The sequence below is a fragment of the Thamnophis sirtalis genome, unplaced genomic scaffold, assembly GCF_051295495.1.
Source record: "Thamnophis sirtalis isolate CommonGarterSnake01/CBP01778 unplaced genomic scaffold, rThaSir2_p1.2 scaffold_9, whole genome shotgun sequence".
Classification (NCBI taxonomy): Eukaryota; Metazoa; Chordata; class Lepidosauria; order Squamata; family Natricidae; genus Thamnophis; species Thamnophis sirtalis.
The window spans coordinates 11,058,090-11,084,724 of record NW_028261389.1 but is presented as its reverse complement, the minus strand read 5'-3'; the positions used below and the strand labels follow the sequence as shown (position 1 = coordinate 11,084,724).

The following is a 26,635-nucleotide window of genomic DNA, read 5'->3' as shown; positions in this document are numbered from 1 at the left end:
CGTAGATCAAAAGAGTTCTTTGAAGCCTTCAGAAGGGTTAGAGATGTCTCTGAATCTGATTTGAAGGGAATCTGAAGGGATTTTAAAAGATCACCAAACAATTGAACAGCAAACTCTCTGCTCTCTGGAAGATAACTGCAATTGGAGAAAGTTCCAGACAATCACCAACGTGTCCAAGCACTCAACCCCAACAAGTTGAAGCAGAGAGCAGAAAGAAAGATGTTGAAAGACATCTCTAAGAATGCCAGAATTTCATCATATGCCCTACAGATAGCTCTCATCACTATTGTTGTCAAAGTGCATAAATCTATCCATAGAATATATTTAAGGACAAATTAGATCTACAGAGTAAGAGTGTTCAGAGGAACCCTTTGGTGACCCGAAAAATATCAGGTCAAGACCAAAGTTTGCTCATAAATAACTTGATGAAGACTAGGACTTCTGGACAAACAAGGCAAGGATAACATTACTTGGTCCAGTACCAGAAGACTTCTTTGTCAAAGCCCAAAGTCTGCATTTCATCAGGCATGATAGTGGAAATATTTTTGTCTGCTTTGTTGCCTCAGGACCCAGGCAGCTCATAATCCACTATGAATTCTTCATTGTACCTTGGCAAAATGTGAGGCCATCTGTCATAAAATTGAATCTCAACCCAAAGTGGACTTTGCAATATGACAATAACTCACAACATTTGAGTGACTTCACCAAAGAATTGCTGGGGGGAAAAAATGGATTTTGGATTCTGGAATGTCCAAGACAAAGCCCAGAATTAAATCTAAACCAAGTTGCTTGAGGTGATTTGACACAAGCTGTCGATGCAAGAAAGTCCTCAAGTATCACACAGTTGAAAAACTTCTGCATGGAAGAGTTGGGGGGGGGGGAAATCCAGTGAGTATCAGAAACAGATAAACGGATAGACCACAAGTGTCAAACTCAAGGCCTGTGGGCCACATAGGGCCCAGGGGGGGGCTTAAATCTGGAAATAGTAAAGGACCGGCCTGTGGTGCCTCTGGCACCCAAACTGGGGCATGGGGGCCCCACACGCAGTCCCACCCCCCGTACCCCGTTTTTGACCTGGAAGGCGTCCTGTACCCTGCCATTTTGGCCAGCAGGGTGCTGCAGGAGGCATCCATCCCGTCTACCACCACCACCCTCCTTCCTGGCCAGCCTGCAGAGGAGAACTACAATGTTGATCTTGTCCTCGAAGAAATCTAGTGTGGCACCCCTGAGAAAGACAGTTATAAGAAATATTTCCCTGAGGCAGATTCTGCCAAAGGGGCAATGCCAACTATTAGAGCAAGGGTTTACTTACTTTTTCCACAGAACAGTTGTTAATTTTATTTATGGCATCAATGATTGAAAAATCAATTTTCATGGGGTTTTTTTCCTTCAGTTGCATCACATTTACCTTGATATATGGTTTGAATGAAGATATAAGTCCACATATGCTTAATTTTTTTTAAAAAAAATAGATGTGTCATGTACTAAGTTTTTCTACAACTGCAGCTTCATTTCTGCTTTACTGATTTATTACCATATAGCCCCTTTTGTGTTTCAAGTGTTTTGTTTTTCTTGTTCCTTTGTAAGCTGTCATGGGAACATTTATTCTGAAGCCTCAGAATAAAATGAATCATAAAGCAGATCCTCCAATTGAAAAACCCTCCTTTGGGTGCATATATTTAAAGCTGAAGACTTGGTTCTATGGGATAGGATTTTGAAATCCTTCTGGGCCTTTCCACAATGTAATAGCAATAGCAGTAGACTTATATACCGCTTCATAGGCCTTTCAGGCCTCTCTAAGCGGTTTACAGAGAGTCAGCATATTGCCCCCAACAATCTGGGTCCTCATTTTACCCACCTCGGAAGGATGGAAGGCTGAGTCAACCCTGAGCCGGTGAGATTTGAACCGCTGAACTGCTGATCTAGCAGTAGCCTGCAGTGCTGCATTTAACCACTGCGCCACCTTGGCTCTTGTACGGAGTAGAATGCAAATTGCCACTACATCATCCATTGTGTGAGAGATTTTTTTTGCTTTTAAGGAATGAAATGTAGATGCATTACATCTTGGGCAACCTGTTTGCATGGCGTGGAAAACATGTAAAAAAAATTGCTTAAAGCCTAGACTTCACAGGCATTCCTTGCTTATTTAGTAGACCATTGATTGCGCAGAGCAGAAATTGAATGTTTCAGATAAAAGCCTTCAGATATTTATTATTCAAAAGGTCAGTATGCATTACCCAGAATCACCTGGGATGTTTCAAAGATCAATATTTAGCAAGAGGTTAGATTTAACAAAAGCAGCCAGGAATATAAAGCCTGGTGAGATAGGCTAGGCTAGGCTAGGCTAGGCTAGGCTAGGCTAGGATAGGATAGGATAGGATAGGATAGGATAGGATAGGATAGGATAGGATAGGATAGGATAGGATAAGATTCTTTATTAGCCAAGTGTGATTGGACACACATGGAATTTGTCTTTGGTGCATATGCTCTCAAGTTACATAAAAAAGACAAGATTTGATAGTTAAAGGTAATCTTCACTTAACAACAAGTTGCTTAGCGACTGGTCGAAGTTACAACAGACTTCTCTGCAGCTATTTACAACCTGTTTTAAGTTCCTGCAGTCATAGGATCATATTTTGGTTGTTTAGCAACCGGTTTGCAATTACATTTGTTTGTAGTATCCCACACAATTTCTGTGTGTTTTCCCAGTGTTTCCCAGACATTTGCTTCTCTTTTCTGGCAAAAATACCCAGGGGGGGGGGGGGGGGGTGGACTTGTTTAATGACTGTCATGTTCATTTAACAACCATGTGTTTGTTTAAAGACTGCCAGAAGAAAGCTTGTAAAATTGGATACTTGTCATGTGTAATGCACACAAAAATAAATAAATGTTGAAATGCTGCTACTGCTTCATTTTAAAGGCAGCCACCCTCTTCAACAAAGCGACTTGTAATGCAAAAAGTATTAGCAACATATTCCCAATCCAAATTTGGAGGAGTTTGTGTGGGACAGTGGTTCAAGTGTTGTTAAATTAGGACCAGGTTCAATGTCTCCGTCATGGAAGCTGATTGTATGACTTTGGGCCAGTTCGGTTTTTTCCAGCCCAGAGCATTTCACAGGTTTCTTGCAAGGGAAATTTGGAAGGTGTTCAGTGTGTATTGCCTTGAGCTTCTGGAGGAAAAGTGGGATGTTATTTTAAAAATGTTGTCATATATAACCTTTGTTAACTGCCGGGTCTTTAGAAGTTGGCAGTATATAAGTACCGTTAGTAAATAAACAATTCTATGTACATCTGGAAGTACTATGGTACATATGGTAGGGATACAGTGGCTCAGTGGCTAAGACACTGAGCTTGTTGATCCGAAAGGTTGGCACTTCGGCGGTTTGAATCCCTAGCGTCACGTAACGGAGTGAGCTCCCGTTACTTTGTCCCAGCTTCTGCCAACCTAGCAGTTCGAAAGCATATAAAAATGCAAGTAGAAAAATAGGAACCACCTTTGGTGGGAAGGTAATGGTGTTCCGTGCACCTTTGGCGTTTAGTCATGCCAGCCACATGACCACGGAGACGTCTTTGGACAGCGCTGTCTCTTCAGCTTAGAAACGGAGATGAGCACTGCCCCCTATAGAGTCAGGAACAATTAGCATATACGTGAGATACTGTAGGCGTTTTTGGCTGTCTCATTCCATAAAGAATATAACAAAAGTGGCCAAAGGTTTGAAGAGGGCAATCAAAATGATTGGGGATTTCAACTCCTTTGCTGTAGTAATAGGCTGTAGCAATTGTTTGGATACTTCTGCTTTGTAATTTGAGGTGAGATAGGCATATCATAATAGCAATAGCAATAGCAATAGCAGTAGACTTATATACCGCTTCATAGGCCTTTCAGGCCTCTCTAAGCGGTTTACAGAGAGTCAGCATATTGCCCCCAACAATCTGGGTCCTCATTTTACCCACCTCGGAAGGATGGAAGGCTGAGTCAACCCTGAGCCGGTGAGATTTGAACCGCTGACCTGCTGATCTAGCAGTAGCCTGCAGTGCTGCATTTAACCACTGCGCCACATCTCTCTCATTCAGTAGATGGACAGGAAATGGGGGGAAGAGTATGTATTGTGAAAAACTGTGTTGGAGTGATGACATGTTTAAGATGTTAATCTATTCTGCATAGCATGGAGAAAATAGATGGGAAGAATTTCTCTCCCTCCCTCTCTCATAACAGGGATGCAGGAATCATCCACTGGTTGGAAAGAGATTTAAAGGAAACAAGACAAAAGGAAAATTGTCTTCCCATAGTGTATAATTACTTGGTGAAATTTATTATCACCAAACATAGCAATGGCCGCCAACCTGGATAGCTGTAAAAAGGAATTGGATGACAGGTCAATTAAGAGCTGTTCATCCCGAAAATTTAATGTCACCTCTAGATTAGGAGCAGCAGGCATCTAGGAGTTACAGCAGGAGAGTGTTAGGAATATAATAATGGTCCTGCTTATGAGCACACCAGAGGCGTCTGGTTGGCCACTGAGAAGTAAATTTCTACCTTAAGATACTGACTTTTCTTTTATCAATCAGGCTATTTTTATGCATTTTATATCACATGATATCATCCGGATATGTTTATGGCTTAAAGGACTGCACTTTTCATTTCAGGCATTGGCTGTAAAAATCTGGTTGTAAATAAAATTTTGAGACTCTTATGCTCTGGTTCTGAATAAAAAATTGCAGTCAGTCTCAGGGCTAGGTTGAAGGCTTTTCAGGGGATCTGTGGTAGATGATGGACCCATCCTCATTCTCAGACTCAAAACCATCCTGATTATCAGACTCAAATGTGAAAGAGTGAGGAACAGTTAGTGGACAATATTTCTGGTCCTTTTCTAGTTACATCACCCATCTAAAGTGGCACATGTCATTTTCCCAAGCATATTATTGTATGAATGTATATCGTATTTTTCGGAGTATAAGATGCACCTGAGTATAAGAAGCACCAAGATTTTGAAGAAGCAAATTAAAAGTTTTTGCACTCTGCAGACCGCCCCAAAACGGCCCGTTTTCATGAAAAGGGGCCCATTTTTTTGTCAAAAAAGGGCATGCATAACCTTTAGGAAGCTTGTAGAGTGCCCCTGGGGGTTGGGGAGGGCAAAAACAAGCAAAAAGCAGCCCATTTTTTGCTCAATTTTGCCCTCCCCGGCCCCCAGGAGCTCTCTGAAAGCCTTCTAAAAGCTGTGCACAGCCATTTTTGCAAAGGGGGTGGGGGTTCAGGAGGCCCAAAATGCTGTATTCAGTGTATAAGACCCACCCAGATTTTCACCCTCTTTTTGAGGGAAAAAGGTGCGTCTTATACTCCAAAAATATGGTATGTATGGTTCCTGCCCTATAGATATGGATTCCTATGGTTCTTTAGGCCAATGGCTATGATAAAACAATTGCCCCTTTTTGTATGCCATTACCATATAACTAATATTTGGTTGGGGGCAACAAACTGAAGTGGAAACTAGTGAAGAGAGAGGTGCTGTGGATAAGGGGTTTTCAGAACTGGAAACCAAGATGGCATTTGTTAAATTTGTTTGCCAACCGACTGCCAAAGACTGGGTGGCTCACAAATAAAACACATTTTTAAAAATGCAATCAGAAACTGAAATAAGGAATAAAAGATAGCAAGATGACAAAAACTGGACTGGAATAGAAATAAATTCAACACAGTCCATGGGAGCATCACTCTACTCTCACTGAAGGCGTGGGTGAAAAGTCAGGTCTTCAAGTTCCTTCAAACCTCTAGTAGGGTGGGAGCCACCCAAATTTCAAGGGAAATGGCTGGCGCTACTACAGAGGAAGTCTGCTTCCAGGATCCTGATAGATGACATTCCTTTAATTGAAGGAACATGGAATGCACCAACCCTACCAGATCAAATTAACCAGGCATATATAGGATGTATGTGATTCCCTCAAGTGATCTGGCCCTACGCCATGAAGGGCTTTGCAGGTAACAACTAGCATCTCAAATTGCACCTGGAGCAAATTGGCAACCAGTGCAGCTTGCGAAACAGAGGTATGACATGGACATATTGAGGCATGCCCATCACTATTATACCCATTGCATTTTGGACCAGATGAAACTTCCAGGTAGTCTTCAAGGGCACGCTCCATTTAGGGCGTATTGCAGTAGTCAAGCCATGAAGTTGAGCAGGGCATGGGTAACTCTCTGAAGAGACTTCCTAATCAAGGAAAGCTACAACTGGCCACGGCTGCTATCAGCTCAGGGAGAATTGTAGTGGAGAAGGTAGCACTCTCGTGAAGGAACAAGTCCCTAAAATGAGGATTTTCCTTTATTTCAACATATCACTGGAGAAAAACAAGGAGGATATTGAACCTAGTTGGGTTCAGACCTTCATAATTTTATCAATTGGATTACTGTAATGATTCACTTTTTTAAAAAATATCCAAAGCCACAGTCATTGCAAAATGCAGCTGATTAAGTGGAAGAATAATAGGACCATGTAACATCAATCCCAAAAGCAATATACTTCTTGCCTGTCAGATACCTGGCCAATTTAAGGACCCAAATACATAAAAAATAGCCTCTGGAAGACATCCAGCTAACTTTTTAGATGAGAATTCCACATTCCCCAATCTTTCCGGCACGGCGGACGGCGGGGGGTGGAGGGGATGATTTGGTGTGAGTGGCTGGCAAACGTATATGCTGCTCCCTTTGCGTGAGTGGTGTGCACTTCTCCCTGCCACTCACGTAACTAGAACATGTGTGCACACACTTGCCCGCTGCTCGTGCAAGTGAAGATACATGTGTTTGCCCTCTGTTTCTACAGCCCGGTTGCAAATAGCTCACGGCCCATTTAGATTCCCTGGGAAAGTTCTACTTGGATTTATGTTGGAGGATTCGGGTCATAGTCCGGAGTTGGCCTTTCTCAGGGACAGTCTCCCAACTTAATGAAACTCTTGTTTGAGTGGTTCTCATGCTATATTTTTAAAAGATAGCTGTCCACCCTGTGACCCATCAAAACCGCGGTCCACTAAAGCGCGCCCGATTAAAGCGCGTACCTGACGTCATCAGCAGCGCGACAAATACGACCGCGGAGAAAAAAGGGCGCTTTAAAAAGTGCTTTTAAAGCAAGCCGATTCACATAAAGGTAAGGGTTAGGTTTAGGGTTAGGGTTAAGTTAAGGGTTAGGGTTAGGTTTAGGGTTACGTTAAGCGTTAGGGTTAGGGTTAGGGTTAGGGTTAGGTTAAGGGTTAGTGTTAGGTTTAGGGTTAGGTTAAGGGTTAGGTTAAGGGTTAGGCTTAGGGTTAGGTTTAGGGTTAGGTTTGGGGGGGTTAGGTTTAGATTTACGTGTTAATTTTAAGTTTACCGCTCACAGCGTGCTGTTTTCGTCGCGCTGTGATGACATCACATACGCGCTTTCGTCAAGCGCGCTTTAGTCTACCGCGGTTTTGTGGTGGAACCGTCCACCCAAGTAGAACAGCAGCCATGAAGCTGCTTGTTAGGTTTCCTGCTTATTTTCCTTTCCTGCTTTTTTTGAAAAATGAAGTTTGATAACATCTGGGTTTTTTTTTTTTAAAAAAAGCATGTATTTGCTTATTGTATTTGTATATCGTTCTCAGAGGCTGTCAAGAATGATGGCTGTTTTGTTGTGATGAAACACAACAAAACAGCCATATTAAAGATTGGTTTTACTGTTATCTTGTAAGCCATTCTATTTTACGGGAAATGCACCAGAGAAATTAAACGAGTAATGAAATGAACAGGTGAAGCTACGGAAATGAGATTCCAGCGCCGGGGAATTCAAGAAATGGCTGGTGGGGATGAGGGACAGAATTAGGCGTGGATTCTTTCTTTGGGAACCCCCAAATTCAGCTCCAAACACAGTTTTGAAAACTAATATTTTCTACTGTTCCGTAATGAAAAACGAAGGCTGTAGTAATAAGCCCTAAAATAAAATTAACATGGTTTTAAGAGCAAAAAAAACAACAATAGAACAGCTTAGCCTTATCTCTATAATTTTAATACCCATCCAACCACACTGCAGATACAAAGAGCGTTTAGGATGGCCCCTGTCCGTTGACGTCCTTCCCATGCTTGGCTGAATAATGGGTGATGGATTCCCTACCATGCATAAGCACGGAGTTCATTGGAACAGGGGTGGGTTTCAAAAAAAATTCGAACCTACTCTGTGGGTGTGGCCTCCTTTGTGGGAGTGGCTTGCCAGCCATGTGACCTGGTGGGAGTGGCTTGCCGGCCATGTGTTTTCTTTCTTTCTCTCTCTCTCTCTCTCTTTCCTTCCTTTTGTCTCTCTGTCCATTTTTCCTTTTTTTCTTTCATCTCTCTCTCACTTTTTCTTTCTTTTTTCTTTTTTCTTTTTTTCTTTCTTTCTCTCTCTCTCTCTCTCTCTCTCTCTCTCTCTCTCTCTCTCTCTCTCTCTCTCTCTCTCTCTCTCTCTGTGTGGTGGGTTTCAAAAATTTTTGGAACCTCTTCTGTAGGTGTGGCCTGCTTTCTGGTGGAACCTCTTCTAACCGGTTTGGTAGATTTGACGAACCGGTTCTACCGAACTGGTGAGAACTGGTAGGAACCCACCTCTGCATTGGAACCATCCGCCCAATTCATTTATTCTTTCTTTCTTTCTTTCTTTCTTTCTTTCTTTCTTTCTTTCTTTCTTTCTTTCTTTCTTTCTTTCTTTCTTTCTTTCTTGTTTTTGCCATTCAAAAATCACTCAAGCAGGCAAATCAAACTCTGTTTCAAGGTGATCTCACTACTAGCATGTACAGCTAGTCCTTGACTTATGACGACAGCTGAGCCCAAAATTTCTGTGGCTAAGTGAGACTTTTGTGAAGTGAGCTTTAGCCCATTTTATGATCTTTCTTGCCACGGTTGTTGAATGAATTGCTGCAGTTGTTAAAGTTTGTAACACGGCTGTTAAGTGAATCGGGCTTCCCCGTTGACTTTGCTCGTCAGAAGGTCACAAAAGGGGATCCCATGACCCCGGGATACTGCGACCGTCATAAATATGAGCCAGTTGCCAAATGTCTGAGTTTTGAACACGTGATCATGGGGACGCTGCAATGGTCGTAACTGTGAAAAACGGTCACAAGTCCCTTTTTTCAGAGCCGTTGTAACTTTGAATTGTCACTAAATGAACTGTTGTTATGTCGAGGACCACCCATACAGGCCAGTTGCCAAGCGTCTGAATTTTTGATCACATGATAATGGGGATGCTACAACGGTCATAAGTGTGAAAACAGTCATAAGTCATTTTTTTCAGTGCTGTTGCAACGTCGTATGGTCAGTAAATGAATAGTTGTAACCCGAGGATTACCTGTAATTGCATTAGTTCAACCGTTTGAAGGATAACATCTTCCGGTTTGCTTGTAGGGTCATTTTTTGCCCTCCGGAGCCTTCAGGGAAGCTCCCTGAAGGCCCCTGAAGGCTCCATAGGGCTAAAAGTGGCCCTACGAGCAAACCGGAAGTCCATTCTGAACTTCCGGTTTGCCCATAGGGCTGGTTTTTCGCGCTCCGGAGGCTTCAAGGAAGCTCCTGAAGCCTCCGTAGGGCCTCCGGGGAAGCAGGGGAGGCTGTTTTTGCCCTCCCCAGGCTCCTATAAAGCCTCTGGAGCCTGGGGAGGGTGAAGAAAGCATGCCAAAAATGTGGGGGGGGGAGCGCTGGTTGTGCACGCATGCACGCTGGGGTTGTGCGCATAGCATTATGGGTGTGGCACACCTGCACATGACTCCCCTGAACTCCCCCCCCCCCGCTTTTGGTATGCGAGCCATAAATGGTTTGCCATCACTGTGATAGACTGTTTTGGAAGGAAAAAAAAATGGTTCTCTGTTGAACAGACAGAATTGTGACCCGTTTCCTAGTGATGTTGTTCTCCAGTGCATGTTTCTTCTTCTTCTTTTTTAGAGCAGACAAGATTACTTTTGAAAGCACAGCACCTCGTGAAGTCAATAACATTCCCAACCATCGAGAGCTGATTAAGCCAGAGACTCAGAACAATCAGCGGAACCGAGAAGTCTGCAAAACGGAAGAGAAGAAATGTTTAGAAGCAGAAAAGTATGGATTTCAGAAAATCGGGCGCGATAGACCCTTAACAAAAATCAACAGTGTAAAACAGAATTCCTATGGGCCAGAGTATGGAACTTTGCCAGCCAGCACACTTTCATCAGTCCATTACAGGCCAGTTCATTTAAATGGGTCAGAGAAAGCGGTAAACCTCATCCTGGGAGATTCCAGCGATGGGATCCATCACAACGCCATGCATTCACATATAGAATCCGAACGTGTCATCCAAAGAACTAATTCCATGTTACAGTTGGAGCAGTGGATTAAAATACAGAGAGGGAAAGGACAAGACGAAGAAACAAGAGGGTGAGTAATCTCAGGATTCATGAATATCTGAAGTCTTAATGTATGTATGATGATTCATTTTTTTTGTTCTGTGGAATATTAATTGGATTTGGAAAGGTCCTTGAACGTGTTACACAATATTTCAAACAAGCCGTGAGATGCTAGCTGAAACTACGAAGAAATTATTTATAATTCTCCTTATTCCAAATATCTGGGTCTAACAGTAATTATTATTCATGAATAAAGGGTTATCTTAGCTAGAAAGATCACTCCTTATTTATTTCTTGTTCCGGCCAGCTTCCTAGATTTTCTTTCTTTCTTTCTTTCTTTTTTAAAGGTTAGACAGAATTGATAACATGGACTCCCAAATTAAAGTTTTTAATTCTATTTTTCGAGCAGTTTCTAAGTTGCTAGATCTCCATAATGATCTTGGGTTGAAAATTTTCCTACTGTTAACTGATGGTGATAGATTTAAATTAGAATTTTCTCCAAGAAAACCATGTGCTCCCATTTATTATTTATTTGTAACACATTTCATATGTGTGTGTGTATGTGTCTGTCTGTCTGTCTGTCTGTGTATGTATGTATTTAGTGTCACAACCCTTGGTATGCCCAAATATGGGAGGAGGCATACTGCTTCCTTTCTCTGTCTATTGGCTCATCACAAGAGACCATCCAGATAGAAAGCCAATATTTTTACTGTTGCCTTTGTTACATTTGTGTTGTGTTTGAGCTGAAATCGCAGTAAGGGTATGGCTAGCTGATGAGAGCTAAATAGCTTGAAATAGATCTATACTAGTCTCCCTTTATTTATTTATCAGCTCAAATACAACACATATACATATACATATACATATACATCATATACATATACATACACATACATCATGTACATGTACATATACATATACATATACATCATATACATATACATACATACATACATACATACATACATACATACATACATATATATATATATATATATATATATATATATATATATATATATATATATATATATAATAAAAAACTGGGCAGCTAACAATTCAAACAAAATCAAAAGTAAAAATACAACCAATAAATAAAAACATAAATAACATAACACAACATAAAACAGCAGCTGAGAACAATCACAGCATTTTACAATCAATATAAGCATGATGTGGGCCAGCCCGGTGGGTTCCAGCTTCTTCTACTGCCGGTTCGCTCAGGCTTTGGGCGTGGGTGCACTTTGCGCCCTTGATGTGCACTACGCACGCATGTGCAGTAGGTTAAAAAAATGTGCAGAAGCAGCGCAGAAGCAAAAACCAAGATGATGCTGCCGATAGAAACGCTTCGGGGGGCATGGCCAGCCAAGTTACTACCCACTCAGCCGAACTGGGCCAAACCAGTAGGAGCCCACCTCTGATTTGAGCTCTCCCATACTATCAGGGCCTAAGTTTTAATGGCAAATATGTGTTTTTAAAAGCTTTGAATGGAGTCACCCACACCTTGAAATTGGTTGTGTTAACTATATAGCTTTGTTACAGTCAACTAAAGGTGCAATTATTTCTCTAAACCATAAATAGAATTTCTTTAACTTTGTGACAGAAAATGCTAACATTAACATACCTTTGAAGTCTATTTGGAACATGAGTCTAATGCAGCAAAATATTTCTGAATTATTATTGTTATTTATACACAGTGAAAGGCATTTTAATGTAAAACACTAGCAGCTTTTAATAACTGTTACTGGCTGAGTGATCTAGGGGATAATTTAAACAGTACGTTACGGAATTAACATTTTTCCTGTGCTCTTGGCTTTTGATGTATTTACAGAAAGAAATACATGGAAACATGAAAATACGTGTTTTTAGTATTTAAAGACTTTTAAAATGTGTCCCTGATGACTGAGCGAGTTAAGACTAGAATATTTTGTTCTGCAAAAGAATTTTTAGGCGGCCGATTCTGATGGTTACATTTTAAATATTATACTCCAGGAATTAAGTTAAAGTGAAACTTTGATAAAATAACTACAAAAATGTGGTTTAATTTAAATCAAATGAATTTAAATCAAATAGTATAGGGAAAATGCAGATCATGCCGGAAGGTAGAAATAACAGTGATTAGGGGGTTTTAATCACTGGAAAACTAAACTTTTTCAGGCATGGAGTCCAGGAAATCTTCAACGTGCCTTGCTAATAGAAAAGCACAAAAGAATCCCCCCCCCCCAAATCCTGATACTAACGGGAAAAACTATTGACCAAAGTCAACTCAGAAGGAACAATGAATATTGAATACAGTCAAGAATCCCAAAGGTGCGTTTTGAAGAGGCAACTAAACTTCCTTTGTTTTTTCCTTGAAGATGTTTTGCTTCTCATCCAAGAATCTTCTGTAGGTTCTGAAGCTTCTTCTTTTTGGATAAGAAGCGAAACGTCCTCTAGAAAAAAAACAAAGGAAGCACCTTTGGGACAACCATGACCTGGTTGACTGAGAATCTCCATAGACCACAGGTGTCAAACACGCCGCATCACATTGCTGTCATGTGACGTTTCGCGATGTTTTTCCCATACGCGGAGCTGGGGTGGGCGTGGCCTGTGCATGATGCATCCGGCCCACGGGCTGCCGGTTTGACATCCCTGCCATAGACAGTCAAGCCTGTTCCTTGGATTTCAAGGAAGCCAACTTTAATAAAGTCAGAGCAGAAGCTTTAATAAACTTAGAGCATTATGAGCCTCGGTGGCGCAGTGGTTAGAGTGCAGTACTCCAGGCTACTTCTGCTGACTGCAATTTGGCAGTTCAAATCCCACCAGTCTCAAGGTTGACTCAGTTTTCCATCCTTCCGAGATGGGTAAAATGAGAACCCAGATTGTTAGGAGCAATATGCTGACTCTGTAAACTGCTTAAAAAGGACTGTAAAGAGGTATATAAGTCTAAGTGCTACTGCTAATATCTTAATTTTGTAAGCAACCCAGAGTTATACTGTGGCGGTAGGTAGGTAGGTAGGTAGGTAGGTAGGTAGGTAGGTAGGTAGGTAGGTAGGTAGATAGATAGATAGATAGATAGATAGATAGATAGATGATAGATAGATAGATAGATAGATAGATAGATAGATAGATAGATAGATAGATAGATAGATCCTTATAGAGGGGAGAAAACCCTTCCTTTTTTGAATTAAAAATAATAAAGTTGCATTCTCTCTGCATGTAGGTAGGTAGGTAGGTAGGTAGGTAGGTAGGTAGGTAGATGATAGATAGATAGATAGATAGATAGATAGATAGATAGATAGATAGATAGATAGATAGATAGATAGATAGATAGATCCTTATAGAGGGGAGAAAACCCTTCCTTTTTTGAATTAAAAATAATAAAGTTGCATTCTCTCTGCATGTGTTCCTGATATTTGCTATGGTTTTCTTTAACCAACTCTGGCCTAGTCCATCTCAATGTCTGGTTTCTGTATTATAATCAATGTGATTAGAAATTTTCTGATTGGTAGCGAGACAGATTACATTACCTTACTCTCTTATGTAATGAACATATCAAGGAGAAATTGATGTTTGGATCAAATGCCATTGTTTTAAATTTAGGCAGGGGTAGGGAATGGGAACCTCTGTCATGTGATCCCATCCTTTAATGCTGCTATCAGATTCATTGCATTGGCTGTTCTCCCAATCAATTTCAGTCCACTGTAGAAATGTTAAAATGGCAAAAGCTATTAACAACACATTATTAATTGGCAGAAAGCCAATCCTTTTGATCACGGAGAACATCTTGTTAGTTAAATATGGATGGAATTATTAGCACGGACCATATAGTTAGAAATGATGGCTTTGCTCAAAGTGGATTTGTCAAAACCAGCAGGATTTATGCCTGCTTTGCCTTTGAGGAAATAGGAAAAGTAGTGCTCCCCCTTGACAAGCCCACATATGCTATTTAAAAACAATATAAATATTAATTTCAGGAAAGTCAATAAAATCTAGAGTGAAAATGGAGTGGGGAGATCAGCCCATTGCTCCCAAGGAAGTAACAAATCTCTTTCTCGTAAAAATCTCTAACAGTGATTATCCTGCCTTTCCATAATTTCAAGGCAGTTTGCAGAAATCAAATTATTGTTTTTAATTTTTTTTTAAAAACTTGAATTTTGCTTGGGGGAGCAGAGAAGCTGATCTGGAGGACTTGTAACAAGCATTCCCCTTGTAAACCTGTTCCCATTACTCCTGTGAGAATTGGGACTTGGTTGAGTCATAGTATTTCCCACAGGGAGGTAACCTGCCCCCTTCTCCTCTGCCTCCCTTCCCTTTGCCAAAGGCAGCTACATGAGAAGCCAACTACCTCGGGAGTAGGACATGCTAGATACAGAAAGGGAGAGAGAAATTAGGTTAGAGGAAGCTGGATAAAGAACCCTTGTCTCACTCCTTCACCTGCACAGGTAGTCCTCGCTCTACCACCACAGCTGAGCTCAAAATTTCTCTTGCTAAGCGAGACATTTGTTAAGTGAGTTTTGCCCCATTTTGCGATCTTTCTTGCCAAGGTTGTTAAATGAATCGCTGCGGTTGTTAAAGTTAGCAACATGGTTGCTAAGCGAATCCAGCTTCCCCGTTGACTTTGCTAGTCAGAAGGTCGCAAAAGGAGATCCCAATACCCCGGGATACTGCAACTGTCATAAATATGAACCAGTTGCCAAGCGTCTGAATTTTGATCGTGGGGTTGCGGCAACGGTCATAACGTCACTTTTTTCAACGCCGATGTAACTTTGAATTGTCTCTAAATGAACTGTTGTATGTTGAGGACTACCTATACAGGCCAATTGCCAAGCATTTGAATTTTGATCACGGGATCATGAGGATGCTGCAACTAGTAACTACTAACTGCAACTAGTAACATTGATCAATTTTGGATTGACTCATATCAAATGATAATCCCTGGTAGTGTATATTTTTAAAAAATACATTAGCGTGAACTTCTCAAATTGGTACCTCTCACATTGTTGAAACTGCAATTATTATTGGTCAGACTAGGTGAAATTCTAGTAGTTGCGTCATGACTTACATGTGGATTGCTAGTGGTATCACCTCCTCTAAAGAGCAGCCTCTTTTGGCTTGAAGGGACAGAGTAAAGTATAAATTTCTCTCTTGTTTGACTTAAGGTTGCAAGTAGAATGCAAAACCTGTAGAGATAAAATGTGGGGAAAGAATTTTTAAATGTTACTTATAATGTACCCATTTATTTTCCAAATCAACTAACGGAGATTTCTTGTTTCAGCATAATTTCTTATCAGACTTTACCAAGGAATATGCCAAGCCATCGAGCCCAAGTCGTGCCTCGTTATCCAGAAGGTTATCGCACTCTTCCAAGAAATACTAAGACCAGGCCAGATAGCCTTTGCAGTGTTTACGATAAGACCCTTGGATCCTTGCCAGCGGAAGATAAAAGGAGATCGATGCGAGATGACACCATGTGGCAACTCTACGAATGGCAACAACGGCAGTTTTACAATAAGCAAACGACTCTGACCAGACACGGTACTTTAAGTAGCCCCAAAACCATGATTAATATATCTGATCAAGCAATGCATTTGATTCCCACATCACCTTCCCATGGTTCAATAGCAGGTTTCCAAGGATACTCCCCTCAGAGGAACTACAGGTCGGAAGTGTCCTCACCGATACAGAGAGGAGATGTCACCATTGAGCGTCGACACAGACCTCATCATAACAAGGTGAGGGCTTTTGCTTTCTACAGTTTGCTGCAATTTATGTCCTTCTAAAAGATAGACCAGATGCACAGCAGCCATCTCTTATTTACAATTTGCCTATAATACAGATAATCCTCTACTTACAGCAGTTACAACATCTAGAGTACTGCATCCAGGTTTGGTCACCACAGTATAAAAAAGATGTGGAGACTCTAGAAAGAGTGCAGAGGAGAGCAGAATTGGTAAAAAAAATGGCTCTGGTCAATTGACTTACAACTGAAATTCCAGGATCGATAGTCGTCGTACATTAAGGACTACCTCTAACTATAAATATGATACTTGTTCCAAATATTGATATTTTAGGAAGAGAGCTGTGATTAAGGCCACACCTAGAATACTGCATCCAGTTTTGGTCACCATACTATAAAAAAGATGTTGAGAGACTAGAAAGAGCACAGAGGAGAGCAACCAGGATGATTAGGAGACTGGAGGCAAAAAGGAATACAATGATAATGATAATAAAATACAATGAATGGTTGGAGGAACTGGGCAGGGCTAGTCTAGTGAAGAGGAGGACCAGGGGAGACACGATAGCAGTCTTCCAATATTTGAGGGGCTGCCCCATAGAGGACGGGGTCAAGCTATTTTGCAAAGCCCCTGAAGGCCAGACAAAGAATAATGGATGGAAAATGGTCAAGGAGAGATTCAACCTAGAAATAAAGGAAGAATTTTCTGACAGTGAGAACAATCAGTCAATGGAACTGTTTGCCTTTGGAAGTTGTGGGAGCTTCATCACTGGAGGCTTTCAAGAAGAGACTGGACTGACACCTGTCAGAAATGATGTAGGGGCTCCTGCTTGGCCTCTTGATCTGCTTCCCAAACTCTTGAAAGTTTTAAGCCAAGTGTAGGGGGAAAGCATACCAATAAATATGTCAGGATGACACATTTGAGCCTCTGTAGTAATTTTTCTTATCTATTCGCTGCCTTGAGATCGTCATCAAAATAAGGTGGCAAATAAGTGCTACCATAAATATGGTTTTTAACATCAGAAAGGTGCTGTCCTCCAGAGCATCTTGTTATTTGCAAAGTTTTGAGACGAAAATGCAACATTTCAGGATGTTTGTACTGACAAAATATTAACCAACACCTTCGCTTTGGACTCTTTTCATAAATCATAAATTGACTCAGAAAAAGCATGTTAAAAATATTTCATTTAACCTTTGGTTCTAAAAGCCCTGAATTACAAAGCCCATGGTTTGTTTTGTGTTTTTGTTTTCCTCCCCTCCCATAGCAGCATGGCTTTGTCCCTGACAGAAGGTCGATTCCAGCTGGCTTGAGCGTACAGCCTATTACTCCCCAGAGCTTGCAAGGCAAAACTGTGAGTGGCATTTTTATATTTAGCCCATCATTTTTTTTTTAATTTAAGAGCAACCTATAAAATACAGCATACAGTCTGACAACTGTTCTAGTTGCGGGGGTCCACATTAAATGCAATTTCCTGTCCTGATTCATTCGGGAAATAAAGGATATCCTTTCCCACAGGTCAATTCTGTCTGCATATCTTAAATTTTGCAAGGGTAATCTGTTCTTACTTTGTTTCAACCAGGAGTAGTAGTCACTTACCTTCCCTACTGCTCAGTCTTCTGCGCATCCGCTTTTGGCAAAAAAAAGGCTCCAAATGGGATGCCATAGAGTCGGGGAGGATGGGCGGGGCCACCTGCAAATTCTGCTATCGGTTCGAGTGAACTGGTCTAACCAGTAGAATACCACCTCTGGTTTCAACTGTTGTTTGACCTGCATATTTCCTGTTAGGGAAGGATGTAGACCAGTGGTAGTAAACCTGGTCCCTACCGCCCACTAGTGGGCGTTCCAGCTTTCATGGTGGACGGTAAGGGTTTGCTGTAACTCTGCTTTATAAGTTTTATAAAGTAAAGTTACTTCCCTATTTTATAAATCACCATTACTATGGAACTGGTGGGCGGTTAGAAAATTTTAATACTAGCAGAAATACAAAAGTGGGCAGTAGATATTAAAAAGTTGACTACCCCTGATGTAGTCACTTCCAGGACTACAGTCGAGAGCACTTTTAAATATTTTATTTTTCGTCTGCTTCACTTACCATTGAATGATAAAGAGGAAATGCCAGTTACTGAAAGTTTTTATTATTTCATGATGGGAGGCCCAATTAGGTAGAAAAATTGCTGCTCTAAGGCAATTGGTTATGTATTATGCTGTCGTATGACAAAGTTATTTACCCTGTAATTGAACTTTTATTCACATCATTGGAAATACTTGACAGTTATGTATCAAAGACTTAGTTCACAGATTATAGATTTCGGCAGACTTTTCCAAAAATTCATTTAATTCAACCATGACTACATTTATTTATTTTTCTTTTTGAGTATGTTTCTGTGTATTTTAAGGTTTTTTCCAAATGAAATACTGATGGATTACATACACGGATGTAAGCATGTAGTAGAATACGCAAGGACTTCCACTCAAAATACTCAAAGAAATAATAGTTTATTAGTATAAAACATAGTAATGAAGATAAGATAGCTCCCTCTGCTGGGCTTTGTTAAATACAATCAGAGTTGCTAATATCGTGTGCTATGAATATACTTTTAAGTCTAACACCATGCAATGTGGATGTTCAAATCTAAAACTGTAAAAAAAATAAAAATAATTGAGGGCCTAATTCCAAGGCTTCTGACCAGCCCTATTCGTCTATACCAGATGCATCTACAAAGAATGGGATATTCTCATCAGATATGAGAACAAGTCCTTGGCTCAGGAAAATTGAACATGGCACATTATAGAAAGGTTACAGTTTGCTATACAGAAAAGATAAGTGCTTGGTGACTATAAAGTTATTTGGGAGTTGTTGATACATGAATCAGTGTGATGAGATTCATTTGTAGAAATACTAATATCACTCTATAAAACCTTAGTAAGACCACACCTAGAATACTGCATCCAGTTTTGGTCACCACACTTTAAAAAAGATGTTGAGACTATAGAAAGAGTGCTGAGAAGAGCAATCAGGATGATTAGGGGACTGGAGACTAAAACATATGATGAACGGTTGCAGGAACTGAGTATGTCTTGTCTAGTGAAGAGACGGACCAGGATAGCAGTGTTCCAATATTTGAGGGGCTGCCACAGAGAGGAGGGGGTCAAACTATTTTCCAAGGTATCTGAAGGCCAGACAAGGAATAATGGATGGAAAGTGATCAAGGAGAGATTCAACCTAGAAATAAGGAGGAATTTTCTGACAGTGAGAACAATCAATCAAAGAAGTTGCCTTTAGAAGCCACTGGAAGCTTTGCAGAAGAGACTGGGTATTTTCTATCAGAAATAGTGTAAGGTCTCCTGCTTGGGTGGAGGGGTTGGACTAGATGACCTACTGGTGGGGACTTACATCAATCTCAGCAGTACTTCAGGAGCATAAAGGAGGCAGTTTTGGAAATGGAAGACTAACAGTCAAAAAGACAAATAATGAGAAAGCTGTCTGTAAATAGCTGAAATTGGGATCCACAATAGAATGTCATATGTATGAAATGTTATTAACCCGAATATGAATTTTTCTGTTTAAGCAAAGGACACATAACAGCAAATTAGCAAATTAGATCATTCGAGTGAAGGAGAATTGTCTGTCTTAAAATATTCACGTTTAGGATTCTCCTTGGCACTAGAAGCTTGTGGAAAAGTAGAGCAGTTTTTTTTTCTTTCTCCAGACATAAGATTTTGTTTAAAACTGCTACACATCAAATAAAAATAACTTATTTGGAAGCATTGGCTGCATTCATAGTTTAATATCGTGTTTCCCTGAATATAAGACAGGGTCTTATTCTTTTTCCATCCTTAGAATCAGTTAACAGTTTCCACAGCTTTCCCTACTTTTCTGAGAAAATAATCAAGGCATTTGGATACACACAGCCTCTTCATGGCTTTCCCCCCAGGGATGGGGGAACCTTTGTGGGATGGGAACCAAACCAAGTTTGACTACCATATGCACAAAATAAAACTAGCTGCAGTGACACCCGTTGTCATCCTCGTGGCACGACAAAACCGCGGTAGACTAAAGCGCGCCCGACGAAAGCGCGTACGTGACATCATCAGCAGCGCGACGAAAAAAATTAAAAATAAATTAAAATAAAATAAAATTAAAGCAAGCCGATTCACATAAAGGTAAGGGTTAGGTTTAGGGTTAGGTTTAGGGTTAGGTTAAGGGTTAGGGTTAGGTTTAGGGTTACGTTAAGCGTTAGGGTTAGGGTTAGGTTAAGGGTTAGCATTAGCGTTAGGTTTAGCGTTAGGTTAAGGGTTAGGGTTAGGCTTAGAGTTAGGTTTAGGGTTAGGTTTGGGGGGGTTAGGGTAAGGTTTTCGCGTTAATTTTAACTTTACCGCTCACAGCGTGATGTTTTCGTCGCGCTGTGATGACGTCAGGTACGCGCTTTCGTCGAGCGCGCTTTCGTCTACCGCGGTTTTGTGGTGGAACCGTCATCCTTCTATTTGATTCACTGGAGGAATTCACTCCAAACTGGTTCCCCCTGGTTGAGACTGTTTTTGTTGGAAAGCATCATCGGTTCCCTTACTCCAAAGGGACTAAACATAACTTGGTTATACTATACTGGCTAGCATTGTTGAATGCAAGTGTAAAACCGAAGTTTTGTCTAGGACAAGAATGAAACTAATTTTCCACTGTTGGCTTCTTACCCAATGTTCCTTTAGCCAGAGGAGCTCACTCTGCTGCTTATAAAGCTGAGAAGGCAGCAGGCCGAACTGAGTAGTATCCGGGAACACACATTAGCACAACTCATGCAGCTAAAACTTGAGGCCAGCAGTCCAAAGGTCAGCTATGAACTGATGTTTCTCATGTGCCATTTTCCCCTCATTCCAACACTGTAGCCTTGGGCCGCCATCTCCTAACTGTGGATTTTACTTTGCTGGTTGTCTGTGGTGTTCTGCTATCAACCCTTTGAGTTCTGGTGTGAGATACATTGATCTCCAAACGAAGAGAGTAATTCAAAAGGCATTTTACTGTCATGAACTCTTAAATTATGCAAATTTCTAGATGACACCCAATTCTGAAACCAGAATAGGTTAGAAAAGGGCCGTAAATACAATCTGGCATAAAGTGTTTCATTCTCTTTTTCTCGTCCCTGCGACAAACTTACAAATTGGTGTTTTGTTTTGTTTTTTGCTGCAGGAAATACATCCACGCGTATCAAAGGGTTTATAGTTTGAATGGATTTAACATGATGTATTGTGGTTTTTTTTCTTCATTTTGTTTTAATATTGAAAGCTAATTTTTGTAGCTAATAAGACTTGTTGAGAGCAATTGCAACCGTACTTAACTTAACCTCGCTAATTAAATTAATTCGTTAAAATTAATTTAAAGGCCAGTATGATTTTTTTTTAAAAAAAAAATTTAGTTTCTGTATGCCAATGAAACATTACTTAATCCATCTAAACGCCAATGTCAGTTTTGCAGTTCTCAGTTTTCGCTGAGTTTTATGTATGACATCTGCAAGTATAATCTTAAAATTGTTAAAAGTAAAGATGTGTGGTGTCCTTTTCTTTCTTGAATGACTTTTTCACCTCTTCGTATCTGTCCCTTTCTTTCTTTCTTCCTTCCTTCCTTCCTCTCTGAATGCTGGTTGCTAGAATGAGATTCTTTCTCATCATCTCCAAAGGAATGCCATTTATTTGGACCACCAGGTGGGACTTAAAGCTTCTCTTTTGTATGTTTATATGTAACAATATGTTGGTTCTTTTTTGTCACTTGGAACTTGACAAGGTTGCTGAAATCCTGCTACCGTTTTAAAATAGTGGGAAAAAGTTCCTGCAGCGGTTAAGTGGCACAATTTTAATTGCTAAGACACCTCTCTTGCTCCTATTGGTCTATTGCTAGATCTCCCAAAAATGTACCATATCATTTGGGATGTGCTATTTGAATTACTACATGCAATCCTCAACTTACAGCCATTCATTTAGTGATTGTTTCAGTTCAGTGACCATTCAGTGCAGTTACAACAGTGCTGAAAAAAGTGACTTGCAACCCGTTCTCACACTTACAATTGTGTTGCAGGCATCCCAGTGATACCCGATAAAAATTCTAGCACTTGGCAACCAGCATGTATTCATTTAATGATTGCAAGATCCCAGGGTCTTGTGGTCGCCATTTGCAACCTTCCCAATCGGCTTCCAACAAGCAAAGTCAGTGGTGGAAGCCAGGTTTGCTTAATGATCACGTGACTCTAATAACATCTGCAGTGGTTCACTTAACAACCATAGCAAAAAAAAGAGGTTGTAAAATCAGGGGTGGCACACTTAAAAACTGCCTTGCCTAGCAGCGGAAATTTTGGTCCCAATTACAGCACTTAGCAATAGCACTTAGACTTATATACCACTTTACAGTGTTTTACAGCCCTCTCTAAGTGGTTTACAGAATCCAGCCCAACAATCTGGATCCTCATTTTACCCACCTCGGAAGGATAAGTCACCCTTGAGCCTGGTGAGATTTAAACTGCCAAATTGCAGGCAGTCAGCAGAAGTAGCCTGCAGTACTGCACTTTAACCACTGCACCACTCACAATTATGGTTTTAAGCTGAGGACTTCCTGTAATTTGTGTGGTCCTTTCTAGAATGCTAATGGTGAAATTAAGACATTTTAGGGATAGTTAATTCTATTTCTTCCACTGACTATTTGTTTTCTGAATTAAATATTATTATTAAACTTGGGACACAAGTCTGTGCCATTATATTTATATACTGCAGATGTTTTCCCTTACTTAGATCAGGCTTCACCAAATGCAGCTGACAAAAAGGAAAATCTTGCCATTATCTTTTTGTGACTAATGTCTCTTTGCTAAAGAAATTGGGAGTTCTTTCCAGATTTCTACTTTTCCTTTTTCATCACCATCTGTCTTTGCAATCATAAAGCTAAATTTTTGATTGAAATGCTGTTGAGCCAACATTATCCCGCAGTGGGATACGCTGTCTACCTGAGGCCGGCCAACATTTTTATTAATTGGACCCAACATAAAATCTCTTCGTTTTATAAACTTTTTACTCGAAACGTAAAGGTTTGCAATGCACGCTACTGTGATGTGCAGTCAGAGTGTTCATACTGTTTCCTTTAAAACAGTTTGAAACATGAAACTCAATTAACTTCATATCTTAAGAATTTTGGTGGCGTCTCAAGCAAGAAACTCGCAGGATTTTTCATTCAGCCTGCCCAGAAATAAAAGTTATACATTCGGAACCGTTTGAATTGAAACACTTTTACAAACTGTTAATCTGCAGGAGAAAATGGCAAGCATTTTCAAGGATGCTAAAAACAGATTAGCATTCCCTAAGTAGTGCTGTTAATACCACATGTTCCCTGAAGAGGCTGATTTTCATATTATTGTACAATGTATTGCTCAATATGTTTTTGAAGCAAATATATATATTTAATAAGGTACGACAATTAAATCTGTTCTGTGAAATGAAATTTAGGGAAGTCCCTGCTTCATTTAAAAGACGGGTTTTATGGTGGCTCTGGGTAACGCTGACACAAGATTTTCAGCTGTCTGCAAAATTTTGACAGACTGGGTTTGCCTGCTTATCCTAGCAATGCTGAAAACTGAATTGGATTTCAATGCATGCGGGAATTAATGTGCAATAATTTTAAGTCATGTTGCTGGATTTCTTTGGGCAGCTTAAAATATTCAAACTAGAGGCAGTAGGCTTGTATTTACATTCATTCCAGACATTTGTTTTAGAATAGAGGACTCTATTCTGAGTCGTTTTAGGAATAACTCTGAATAACCCTTGAAAGACATCAATTTTCATTCTTCCCCCGTATCAATACATCAGTGATCAGATCACTCAGAGACTCTGAAATAGCCCAGTTTTAGCACACTGGAATTGCGATTAAGTCAATGTCTCCAGAGACTCCCTATCTGCAAGGAACCTCTACATCCTGCAGAGTTTTTTAGATGTATTGCTGCAGTTTCGCACAAGCTTTTGCTCTGCTGGATCCTTGGTGCTCACCAAGCTTGGTTATTTTCTTGCAGACATTTCATTGCTTCTAGCACTTGATGATGTTACCTAATTTGGTAATGAAACCTCTGCAAGAAAATGTCTGTGGAGGTTCTCAGTCATCCAGGTCATAAGTTGTCCCAAAACATCTGCTTTGAAAATGTTTCGCTTCTCATCCAAGAAGCTTCTTGGATGAGAAGCAAAACATCTTCAAAGGAAAACAAGAAAGTCCAGTTGCCTCTTGAAAAAAATCACCTTTGGGTCTGCAAGAAAAGCACCCAGTTTAGAGTGCACCAAGGACCCCACAGTTCAACCCTGAGCTACGGATATTTTCTTCTATGGGTTTTGGCTCTGCTATTATCCTGAATACGGGATTGGTCAACTCGCTGTGGGACAATTCAACAAGTACAAATGTTAAAATAATTTCGACGGACCCATGGCCAATAATAATAATAAAATAAAGCCAATCCAGAAAGAGTTATAATAATTTTGACAAAAGCATGATCACTAATAAGAAAAGTACCTGAATTCAACAATTAATACAGGGTTGAATTGTCCCGCGGAGAATTGTCTTGCAGCGAGTCAGCTGTGGCAAATTGCCCTAGACTTCCTGAACAGACATTTCATACTTCCTGTCTGAAGTGTGCGCATCACAGGCCTATTTCTGAATAAAAACGATGGTAGTTTTGACAGCTGAGAGCTGGTGTTACATTAATTCAAACATTCCCAGTAAATCATTATTAAGCAAATGGATTGAAATTGAAATTGCTACATCAACAATAGAAACTAACTGTTCTCTGAGATTAAAAACACATCCATGTTTTTTTGTCCCTGCTTCACATATTACCATTTGTTGTACACAATAGAATCTTTGCAACTGACAGAAATGAATTAAAACTCTGAAAGGCAATCTGCCTTCCCTTGTACTAACAACAGCCACAAAACCATTGGCATAAATAAAATATTGGTACCTAAGAAAACATGCAACGTTATTTGTATTTAGGAAAAATATATAATTGACTCCTATTAAATTTCATCATGGAAAACCTGTTGCATTAAGTAACAGCCCCTTTTTTAAATGATGTTGGAACAGATTGTTAGAATGGGGAAAAAATATCTGCAATTTAAAAAGAAAAACCAGCCCTTGGTTAAGCCAGCTGCCTTCCTCACATACACATAGAAAATCTACCATAGTTTGGCACTGACCTCTTAGCCAGTTATTGCAATTCTATTAACAGTTCCCATCTCTCATTTCAGTGTATATCTTCTGTCATTTATTTCCTGGTTTTCATATTGCAATGCCAAGTTGTTTTCATCTTTTTCCTAAGTAAATAGATCAGTGGAATCGGGACACATATAAACTAAAATTCCACTTGTACATTGGTGCATTTTCTTGAATGGTATTAAACGGATGCACCATGTTTTAGTTGAAACAAATCCTTAAAAGCTCTATGTCAAGAGCACTTACCCACCTTTTTTTCCAATGGAGCTAGAAAGTCCAATAAATGAATTGAAAGTATTCAGAATTTTCTGTTTGGTCTTATGACTTCCAAAACTTTATTACTGATCAATATGGTAATAAGCAAACATGGCTTACAAAGCATCAAATATAAATAAATACTATTAAATAATCATCAGTCATCATAAAAGAAAATTGAGGCTGAAGTAAATACATTAATACATTTTCAGAAAAAAAACTATTCATATTTATAATATTATATTGAAGGTCATGAAATGTATATGAAAATTAAATTGGCATTCATTGGGGGGAAAAAGCTTATAGTTTACGCCGTAGAATAGTAATATAACCACAATTCTTGCTGGCCATATTTCATACATGACTTATCTTAGCTCTACACCTGGACCTACTTTAGGGTTTGGAGGAGAAAAAGCTACTTTTAACAGAGAGAAAAATTGAGTGAAGCCATTCAATCTCCAAGTTGGTGCATCATTGCTACCTTAGATTTTAAAAGATTGGCTCCAAAAACCTCTATTTTGCCCAGAACAGGTCTTTATATTACACAGCTTTTTTTATCCTACACTCTACTACATGTCTTAATCTTTGCAAATTGAGTATATGTAAACAGAGTAATGAAAATAGTACCTTATTCATCTCAATTAATTATGTTCTGTCTCGGGAAGCTTTCTAGAATCTTATTAATGATATTTATTGCTTAATCTAATACGGAATGTACACCAATCTAGTTTAAATTCATAGATTATTTTTTCCCCCCGGTTTAGTTTAAACGAGCTCTTTGGAATGTACAAGTTTACTAATCATGAGAGGAATTATAAACTGCTGCACTAATGGAAAACAATTAAAGTAGAGGCTATATTTACAGTGTCGTCTTTCAAATCTAGCCGTGCTGTAAACTGATGTTTGCTGTATGCTCCTCCTGATTTGAAATAGATGAAAGAGAATGAACCTTTAATCATCTTGGTTCACACTATGATTGAGAACTCGGCGCTAAGACCACAACTGTACCATCAAGTAAGGTCTTGGATTAGTGAATGAAATTGCTTTTTCTCATTGCAAAACTTTTCCTCAGTGACAGTTTTTGGTTGTTCCCCTCCAG

The 26,635-nt window shown here is 39.9% G+C and overlaps 1 protein-coding gene across 19 annotated transcripts in view; it reads left to right on the top strand.

Annotated features, from left to right (window-relative positions):
* The window catches only part of LOC106553206 (pleckstrin homology domain-containing family A member 5), a 104,209-nt gene that overhangs the window by 34,906 nt on the left and 42,668 nt on the right, over nucleotides 1-26,635 (top strand). For 3 of the 19 annotated variants that reach the window (XM_087722815.1, XM_087722810.1, XM_087722807.1), the window contains exons 7-12: nucleotides 9,908-10,372; nucleotides 15,599-16,055; nucleotides 17,323-17,409; nucleotides 20,763-20,882; nucleotides 21,699-21,752; nucleotides 26,470-26,550. In XM_087722815.1, the coding sequence (XP_087578941.1) occupies nucleotides 9,908-10,372; nucleotides 15,599-16,055; nucleotides 17,323-17,409; nucleotides 20,763-20,882; nucleotides 21,699-21,752; nucleotides 26,470-26,550 (1,264 nt within the window). The remainder of the gene's footprint in view (nucleotides 1-9,907; nucleotides 10,373-15,598; nucleotides 16,056-17,322; nucleotides 17,410-20,762; nucleotides 20,883-21,698; nucleotides 21,753-26,469; nucleotides 26,551-26,635) is intronic. The other 16 variants (XM_087722819.1, XM_087722811.1, XM_087722824.1 and 13 more) reach the window with 9 other exon arrangements.